The 10,248-nt window shown below is 38.4% G+C and overlaps 1 protein-coding gene across 1 annotated transcript in view; it reads left to right on the top strand.

Annotated features, from left to right (window-relative positions):
- POMP (proteasome maturation protein) overlaps positions 1–8,429 on the top strand; it is a 14,616-nt gene extending 6,187 nt beyond the window's left edge. Inside the window, exons 4-6 of the mRNA XM_007471437.1 lie at positions 836–937; positions 3,048–3,141; positions 7,549–8,429. Coding sequence (XP_007471499.1) covers positions 836–937; positions 3,048–3,141; positions 7,549–7,616 — 264 coding nt within the window. The 3' untranslated portion in view covers positions 7,617–8,429. The remainder of the gene's footprint in view (positions 1–835; positions 938–3,047; positions 3,142–7,548) is intronic.
- Positions 8,430–10,248: the final 1,819 nt, after the last annotated feature.

Genomic DNA, 10,248 nt, shown 5'->3' with positions numbered 1-10,248 from the left:
CGGTACGCGGGTCTCTCACTGCTGTGGCCTCTCCCGTTGCGGAGCACAGGCCCCGGATGCGCAGGCTCAGCGGCCATGGCTCACGGGCCCAGCCGCTCCGCGGCCTGTGGGATCTTCCCGGACCAGGGCACGAACCCGCATCCCCTGCATCGGCAGGCGGACTCTCAGCCACTGCACCACCAGGGAAGCCCTGACTCGTTTTTTAGAAGTAGTATCAGTGCTTAGTAAGAGTATGATTCCAGAATAAAATTGCTTATTAGTACCCAACACAAACTGGACAGACTTCAGAGTTGGGGTTTCTTTTTCCCCCAGACTCAATTACTTAGAAAGGTGGAGTTTAAGCGTTGTAGTTTAATTAACAGGACCGTATAATGGGTCTGATTATTTCTTTTATGAAATCCTTTGAAGTAGATACTTTCATACTTAGAAATTTCTTACTAATTATTGTCCCTGTATAAAACTTTCTGGATCTGAGGTTATTTACACCTTTTCTTTGCTCTACCAGTTTTGCAGTAATTCTAATCAAAAGCATTGAAATACGATTATGCTTTGTAAATACACTTTTGCAATGTGAAAAACATTCCCTTAATGTATTAGTTCTGTAAATCTAAATTTTAGGTGGTAATTTTACACCAGTGAAGGACACCTGCATGCTAGGTAAAATATAGACATACATATTCTAAAATCTGTCGAAGAAATTAGTAAAAATACTTCGTTTTTATTTCAGTTATGGATATTGAAATCTTTCCTCTAAGTATTGTGTCACATGCGTATCAGTGCTGTTTTGAAAGCAGAATGTTGAGTAACATTTAAAATTACATTGTTGTCTTCGTAGTTCCAGCTCAACCAAGATAAAATGAACTTTTCCACACTGAGAAACATCCAGGGTCTATTTGCTCCATTAAAACTACAAATGGAATTCAAGGCAGTGCAGCAGGTGGGTTTATGAATGTCAGTTTGTATGCATTCCACCTGTGTGTTAATATCAATTGGAAGGAGCCTTCTATTTTAATAACAGCTATACAAACCTTATCTTCTCTTCTCCCCTACAACCTATCCTTTTCAAAGAAAAGAAGCTTTGAAATGGAAAACTCCTTTAAATTATAGGCTCAGTGTCTGAAAACTTAACCTGTGTTCACTTTCACGTTTTTCTCCTTTGGGGGGTTACACTGAATCTGAGATGCCTCTAGGAATATCCACGTGGAGGTATCTAATAGGTTGAATATTGCTGAGTATACCTGTTGCTTAGGAAGAATATCTTCGGAAATGTCCTTCCAAGTGTGTAAGAACTGTCCCCCCATCTGTGCTCTGGATTCTGTCACATCACACTACATTGATTTCAGTGATTGCTGGACAACTAACAAAGAACAGAAAAACTGAAAATTTGGTTTGGCTACATTAAAGTTTGTTGGGTACAAAATATGTGCCAGTGACTATATATGTATACTTTACACTGCACCATGCTACAGGTTTGAGAGGAAGGTGCTATTATCCTAGTTCACAGATACGGAAACAGGGTGAGACAAGTCAGGTAACTTAGGCAAAGCCTAAGTAAGTAATAAAAGCAGAATTTGAATCCAGATCTCTCTGACTGTACAGCCCATGCTTTCTCCACTGTACTTAGATACTAGTCTGCAGTATATATATCTAATAATTGAATAAAGTATATAACACTAGTTCACAATGGCATTGTGGTTTTTAAAGGCCCACAGGTGACTTTGATCTTCATTTCTAGTTACCACTACTGTTCTTTGTTTTTTGGTTTTTGTTTTAAACTTTTATTCTCTAACTAGTGAGTTAGTATTTTTCACTATATGTTTTACTGGCCCTCTTAGTTTCTTATGTGACTTATCTGTTCACACACTTCCAGGAAAGGTAATTCTTTTTTTAAAATTTTATTTATTTATTTATGGCTGTGTTGGGTCTTCGTCTCTGCGCGAGGGCCCTCTCTAGCTGCGGCAAGCGGGGGCCACTCTTCATCGCGGTGCGCGGGCCTGTCACTATCACAGCCTCTCCTGCTGTGGAGCACAGGCTCCAGACGCGCAGGCTCAGTAAGCGTGGCTCACGGGCCTAGTTGCTCCGCGGCACGCGGGATCCTCCCAGACCAGGGCTCGAACCCACGTCCCCTGCATTGGCAGGCAGACTCTCAACCACTGCGCCACCAGGGAAGCCCCTGTTCTTTGTTTTTTTTTTAAATTAATTATTAGTTTATTTTTTGCTGCGTTGGTCTTCGTTGCTGCATGGGCTTTCTCTAGTTGTGGCGAGTGGGGGCTACTCTTCGTTGCGGTGCATGGGCTTCTCATTGCGGTGGCTTCTCTTGTTGTGGAACACGGGCTCTAGGCATGCTGGCTTCAGCAGTTGTGGCACACAGGCTCAGTAGTTGTGGCTTGTGGGCTCTAGAGCGCGGGCTCAGTAGTTGTGGTACACGGGCTCAGTTGTTCGGTGGTATGTGGGATCTTCCCAGACCAGGGATCAAACCCGTGCCCCTGGCATTGGCAGGCAGATTCTTAACCACTGTGCCACCAGGGAAGTCCCTATCGGTACTGTTTTAAAGGGTCATAACTTAAACATTTGTGTGAGCAATACAGAAAAACATAAAAAATGAATAATTGGTTTACTAAATAGAATAATGCTCTCGCTGAGTTGGAATTTCTTCAGGAATTTGATCATCCCACGTTTATTAGGAACAAAGAATGGTGTTAGCTCTAGGATTTTGCATTTCATCACATGGTATGTGCTTTGGTTTTCCTGGACAGAAGCAAAGCCCTCGAATATGAGCAATCCTGATGGGATTATTAAGTGTTAGTAAAAAAGCTTTCAGTTTCAGTGTATATATTTTGCGTAAAGTGTTGAGGAATTTTTAAAATTTTGGTTTGGGTCTTAAATGTGAACTTGCATGTTAAATTGATTAACCCACATTGGTTAAATTGATATGTTACTTAGTTTTGTGAATTTTACAAATAAAGAATGAAGAATGTGGAATTTGGTCATGTATATTTTTTCCCCTTGGTTTTTTCTAATTTTGCCTTTTTATGCTTTTCCTGAAGGTTCAGCGTCTTCCATTTCTTCCAAGCTCAAACCTTTCATTGGATATTTTGAGGGGTAATGATGAGACTATTGGATTTGAAGATATTCTTAATGGTAAGTGTCATTCCATACCTTTTTATAGAGCACCAGCAGCAGATGAAACTTACAGTGTCTTCGTCCTCGTGGAGTTTATAGCTGATTGAATTCATTTGTGTTTATTCAGTGAAATAAGATAAAATTTAATGGTAATAACTGTTCTTTAACAGGTTTTAAAAGTGAAAATTATTTATGGAGTTCTGAGATTATAGTCATTTCAGTCAACTAATGATAGTCATTCCTTTCATATCCTGAGGATAAAGTCTGATGTGTGAGTCCAGTACAATATTCTTAGGGTAGCTTAAACAAGGATTGTTGTTGCACTATTCAGAATGTTTGGGGGATATGATTAGTTTTAAAAACAACTAGAAAAAATAAGATCAAAGTTTTCTTTAAAAAATACCCACCCTGTCCTCCTAAGTAATTGTTGTGTTTCTATAGATGGTGAATAGTAAAGAAGAATCTGTCATTTTTAACAAAATTCTCTGGATGATTCTATTATGTATGACATAAATGGCTTTTAAGTAAGAGCAAAACATGCAGCATCCTTTATTTTTTTCTGGTTCTGAGGAAGGTAAACAAATATAATTCTGTCCAGTATTTCTTCTGTTCATTATGCCTCAGCAGTTTAGGAGAAACAGAAAAACCCAACAGGATTAAATTATATTACTTTTGCTTGGCTGCTAATGTCCGGTAACGAGATGCTGTGGATGCAACAGAGAAGTCTCATGAGCCTCCTCTTTGAGAATCTTCCTTGAGGGAACTTTTTGAATGCAGGAAAACCTGGAATTCCTAAGCTTTTACATTGAATTTAGACCTCATTTAAAATTAGTAAGGTGATAGCTCAGGTTTATAATTATCTTTTAGTTATAAAAATGCACTCATTTAAAAATCAGCCTCTGTAAAGTCATGTGAATAAAAGGGAGAGGGACTTACTGAGCATTTATTCAGTCAGTAAAATAATTGTTATACGTTAGACACTGGGCTAGGCTTTGAATATACGACGGTGAAAAAAACAAAACATCTGTGCTTCCTAATGGGGGAGGTAAACATTAACAGTTAAAGCACAAACATGTAGTTACAAACAGTGATTAAATTCTAGGAATAAAAAGGGTAGGTGTATAGTTTGTGGTTGGGTAGGAGGGCCAGGCACCTCTGGGAATATGACATATAAATTGATTCCTGAAAGATACATGAATTAGTTGAGCTAAAAGTAGAGGGAAGAATATTTCAGACAGAAGAAGCTGTATGTCCAGGGTCTCTAACCTGAGAACAGCTGAAGAGCTCTGAAGGGTTTATTCCACTTAAAAGCTAACAAGTTAGCCCTCTGTGGTTTCATGGATGCTGGCAGAGACAGACTCCTCGAGACAAAGGGCAGTTTGTTATTCACAGCAGTAGCAGAAGCCAGAGCATCAGCTTTTCTGTTGGGTCCCTAAGCCCCAGTTCCCACAGGGCAGCAAGAAGAGGGTTAGATGAAACCTGCATACAGAGTGTATTTTGTTACAGTAAGGGGAACCTCAAGTTCAGGGCACCTGAATCTTACAATGGGCAGTCAGCCTGCCTATTCTGTGCCCCAAGGGCAACATGATCTCTCTTTAGAAACAGCCTTGGAAAGAGAGTCCAGAACAAAGGCAGACAGTGCCTCTGCTTCCAGGACTTGGGGAATCAAGAAAGGCTCCTAGAGAATTGTCTTTCAACACACATAAGAACATGTTAAGAAGGCCCATGTAGCTGGAGTGTTTTGAGGGAAGTGGAAAGTAGAATAAGGTGAGGTTGAAAAGCCAGACAGGTACAGAGGAGCCAGAGCCTTGCAGACCATAAAAAGTTTATTCAGAATGCAACAGAAAGCCATTGAGTGATTTTTTTTTCTTTTGACATCTGAAGACTGTAACTTTATTTTATTTTTTTCTTCAGCTCTTTTGTTTTCTTTCAATTTATAATCATTTTTTTAAATTTTATTTTTTTAAACAGCAGGTTCTTATTAGTTATCTATTTTATGCATATTAGTGTATATGTCTCAATCCCAGTCTCCCAATTCATACCACCACCACCACCCCTGGCCCCCTTCCGATGTTCCCCCCTTGGTGTCCATACCCATTGAGTGATTTTACGCCGCGACATGTGATAGAATTTCAGATTTAAAAAGATCACTAGCGGGGGCTTCCCTGGTGGCACAGTGGTTGAGAGTCTGCCTGCTGATGCAGGGGACACGGGTTCGTGCCCCGGTCCGGGAAGATCCCACATGCCGCGGAGCGGCTGGGCCCGTGAGCCATGGCCACTGAGCCTGCACGTCCGGAGGCTGTGCTCCGCAACTGGAGAGGCCACAACAGTGAGAGGCCCACGTACTGCAAAAAAAAAAAAAAAAAAGATCACTAGCTATCTTATGGACATCTTTATATATTCATTCCTTGCATCTCTGTAAGGCAGCTAAGAACTAGAAAGATCCTCTGTTTAGGTAGGTGATTTTTGTCAGGATGAGATCACTGCACTGCACTTTGGGTAGTTTCTCCCTTGTGGGGACTGTGACTGTATAATTTATGGACAGTTTATGGCTTCACCTTAGGCCCTTGCCTTAGCTGTTCCTTCTGCTTAGAACACTTTCCCCCTCACTTTTTAGATCCCATTTTAAATGTCACTCCTTCAGAGACTACCCAGTCTAAAGTAGTCCCAGTCACCCTGTCACCTCATTTTCATTCTTTGCTTATCACTTTCTCAGTATTTTTCTTGTTTCTTATTTGTTTTCCCCAACTTAAATACAGGCCTCATGAGAGCTGGGGACTTTGTCTTGTTAACTCTTGTGTCTCCAGTGCCTCATAAGGTGCTTAATCCATGATGAGTGTTCAAAGCTGTTGCTCACCACAGTCTCCTCATCACATTTGACCCAGAAGGAATTTTAAAGTCTGTAATGAGGGAGTAGTGTGTTAATCTAAGCGTGATGTGAAGACTAGTCAACTGTGATGAAAATCTGTATAATTCTCCAATTTACATTTTTTAAAGTGTTGGAGGTGATCGGGGTTTTGTTTGCTTGCTCATCAGGGAAGTGCTTGGCCAAGAAAAATCTGCACATTATATTTTAAGGAAGGGAAGAGAATGTGAGGAAGGCAGTAAGAAAGTCACAACTAGCCTTTTTTTCTTAATGCTGAAAGCAGCCTTCCGTTCACTCTAGTTCTGTCACTTTAAGATGAGGGAACTGAGACTGACCAAGAGGCCGAGTCTCACGGGCCAGTGCCTTCCTTGCTTACATGGTGTGCTGTCTTCTGGTGCAAGTGATTTATTTAATAAGCACGTATTTTATTAAAGTCAAAAGCTTCAAAAAGCAGAGTTTAAAAGGAAAGTTGTTATTATATAAATAAGGATATTCTTTGTTTAAAAACTGAAAACATTACAGCTGAGACTCAAGTCCTCCATGTTTACCCCAAACCCATTTCTCTCCCTGCTTCCCTATTTGCCTGCTGCTTGCTGCTTTTAGTTAGTGTATGTCCTTCCAGACTTTTTTCTGTGTCTTCATACAAATATATATAATGAGAAAATATCTGGCGTTGCTTTGTGTATATTTTTTTTTTAATCACAATTGGTATCATACTGTGTGTATCTTACGGTAGTAGGTATGCTGCATCAATACATGTATTGAGTTTTCTCTTATTAACACAAAACAGCACTGCAGCAAACATCTTTGTTCTTTGTACTCATGTGCGGACATACTTTTTCTTAATTTGGGTTTTGGATGCCTGTGGTATACATAGCCATTTACTCTATTAATAATTGTAACAGTATCACTTGTTGCTAAGGTTACTTTGTTGTGTGACAGATGTCAAGAGTAGAGGTTGCTGAACTAATTTGACACAGTAATCTCCAGTCTCTTAGGAGATCCAGTGAGGAAACATCCAAATTGATCTGTTACTCTTGGTAATCATTATTTTAATGATTATTTATTTTTACAAACTGATTTTACAGTTTATTTCGTTGGGTATTTATTCTGTTTCTTGTCCTGTGTGGAAGAGAAGAGGCTTTGTTTGTTTGTAGGAAGCTTAATGTTGTTATTCATTTAAAAAACTCCTAGGTACATTATTGCAGTTAAAGTAAGACTTTTGTCTGACTCGTCAATACAGACAAGAGAGTGAAGGTTTTTAAGGTTTTCTTGCTCTAGAATTCTGGTTTGTGTATATATGTATTTGCAACAGAGCACAGAGTGATAGAAATAAAATGGGTTTTGCAAATTAGATTACGGATTGTTTAATCTCTTATTAGAGATCGTTCCTAGAGTCAACTGGAAAGCACTGGAAAACTTAAGAACTTTGAAAAAGAACTTATTCAATCTATATTTTCTTTTACAATCACCTGAATTGAGGTATACTTGACATACAGTAGAATGCACCCATTTTAAGTGTCCAGTTCTTTAATATGTTTGTTTTTGTTTGTTTTCAGACCCGTCACAAAGTGAACTAATGGGAGAACCACATTTGATGGTTGAATATAAGCTCGGTTTATTGTAATGCAGTGTGCTGTTCATGGAAATAGAGGGGCTGCGTCTTGTTTATAGTCGTTTTTTACTATAATTTGACGTGCACAACATTAAAATTACTGCCACGTGAGAATTTTTGCCTAAATAGTATCTGTGACCATTTGAAGTTATTTGGGTCTTTGGTTTATGTGATAATTGAAGGCACTAAAGGGAGATGGTTTAAAAACTTGTAATTTATATTAAAACAATAGCCTTCTATGTCTTTAAAAAATGTTGCTAATTAATATCATAAAACTATGCACAGGTTCCAATTCAGCCTGTTTCCTAGTTATTTCATAAATTTAATTTTGAATAACCATTATTGGTATTTGAGCCTACAAACTTCATAGTAGCATCTTTCAGAATAAACATCTGTTCAGTGGCAGCATTTCAAAGTAAGTACAAAATAAGAGTTATATTTTACCTTGTTTCAGTATAGTCCATTAATACTCATAAGAATAACATTTGCTTTATTGATGCTACTTTAGAATTATAACTACATTCTTTGATTCTTTCAGGTTGAAAAGTATAAGTTCAGAGGTTTTGATTTTGGTCTTGTCTTTAAAGTGAAAAATTAAACAATCAGCAGATGCCAATTAAACGGTAGTACTGCATAGATTAATATATCATAAGATGCTTAAATTTAAAAAAGAAAAAGGAGCATTCATGTACACATACAACTATTCATGAACAAATTCCATAATAGTTTATTTAAAAATAAATCTTCCCTATGGTTGTTCTTTGTTAATAAGGTATTTTTATATGGACCTAGTGTACAAAATTAAAGATTATCAATTTCTCAGGAGTATTTTTATTGTCTAAGTCACTGATTTATGACTGAAGGCAATGTTTTCCCTCCCCACTGGGAGTGGGGGGGGTCATTTAACAATGTCTAGAGAAATTTCTGGTTGTCACAACTTTGGGGAGGGTTTCCAACTGGCATCTAGTGCAAGGAGGCTAGGGATGCTGCTAAACATCCTCCTATAAAAATTGCTCCTGACCTCTGAGATTGAGCTTAAAACTGTCTTTGCCAGCACAATATTTGCCAACCCACTTTACACTTAAATTATGAGAAAATATAGAAATAATGAAGGTTCACTAATTGATTGTTTCTAAATGTGTTCTCTTTCAACTAATTAACAAAGTTGGAGATTTCTGTACCTTAGTTAGTTTTAGGAATAGTAGATACTCTTCCTGACCAGTAGAAGGTACCATGAAATTAATGAACATAGTTTAAATGGAAAAGCTGATGGTTTAAACGCAGAAATTGGTAATCATGATTAGTGCTTATTCTCTGAAGGTCTTCATGCTTCCCCCTCTCTCCTTTTCCTCTTTTACCTCCTTTGTGTTTACACCCATGATCCTTATCCCTGGGTGCGTGTAAAATCACCTGGAAATCTTATGAAAGAATTTTGGTGTCAGGGTCTGAATCTCAGAACTTCCAGAAGGACGAGTCTGGGGTGGATCCCAGGAAGTCTACTTTTGAAAAGCTCTCCAGGGATGAGAACCTTTGATTTATATGCTTGCTTTCACCTTTATAGTAGTAACATTCATTAGCATCAGTTAATTCTTCCCGTGTACCTTGGTGCTGGAAAGTTTGCTAGCAGTCTCTGCAAACTGCAGTGTGTGCCTGGAGTTGGGATGATTTGGGTTCCTTCATACGAGTAAATTTCAGGTTCCTCTGAGATACTTTGCCTAGGTGCCAGACTCTTCAGTTAGGCATTTTTCTTTCAGATGCTGTGGGGTTTGTTTTAAGGAATTAGTTTAGTATTTGGGGGGTTTAAGAGATACTTCACAGGTTGGTGCCTGATTACAATTAATTTTATTAACACTAAAATGATAAAATTCACAATAAAAGAGGTATAAACATAATTAATGGACTGTAATGTATTTCTGTGTTACTTTTATATATATATATATGTGAATAAAGGAATTTGTGGGTTTTATTGTCTCAAAGCGGGTGGGTTTGCAAATAACTGAGCATTGTTTGGCACATCATGGGATGGCTCTTTCACTAGACATGTCTCTTCACTTCTACTCTCTGTACAAAATATAAATGATAGGCTTATTTTTTATTAATTTCTCTTTTTGCAGTGGGTTTTATCCCTCTTTCAGGAGTACACATAAATATAACCCAGTGCTTTCCTGCATTTTGTTACTCCTTTGAATGCAGACATTTCAAGAGTGTAGAAAATTGTCTGAACAGGTAGATTACTTTTGAAAAGCTGCAAGACTGTATAGTGTATAATCTTCCACTGGAGTCTACAATTGGATGAATCTAAGTTTAACCAAATTTTGACTTGATATTTCAATAAAGCAAAACCAAAAATGTGATGCTTCATTGAACTTACTTAGCTCATGATTTCAAAGTTGAAATTCAGGTTCCTTCAAGTACAACAAATCCTTAATTAAGAGCCCATACCTTGGTGGGGACAGTGGCCAAGACAGCAGAGTAGGAAGTCCATGAACTCACTTCCTCCCATGGGCATGCCCAAATGACAGCTGTTTAATAGCACACAGCTGTCTGTGGAAACAACCTGAAGACTAACAGAAAAGATTTTCCACCATTAAAAACATAAAGAAGGGGCTTCCCTGGTGGCGCAGTGGTTGAGTCCGCCTGCCAA

Source organism: Lipotes vexillifer, unplaced genomic scaffold (assembly GCF_000442215.2).
Source record: "Lipotes vexillifer unplaced genomic scaffold, Lipotes_vexillifer_v1.1 scaffold543, whole genome shotgun sequence".
NCBI lineage: Eukaryota > Metazoa > Chordata > Mammalia > Artiodactyla > Lipotidae > Lipotes > Lipotes vexillifer.
The sequence above is the reverse complement of the archived record's forward strand: the minus strand, read 5'-3'. Positions and strand labels throughout refer to the sequence as shown.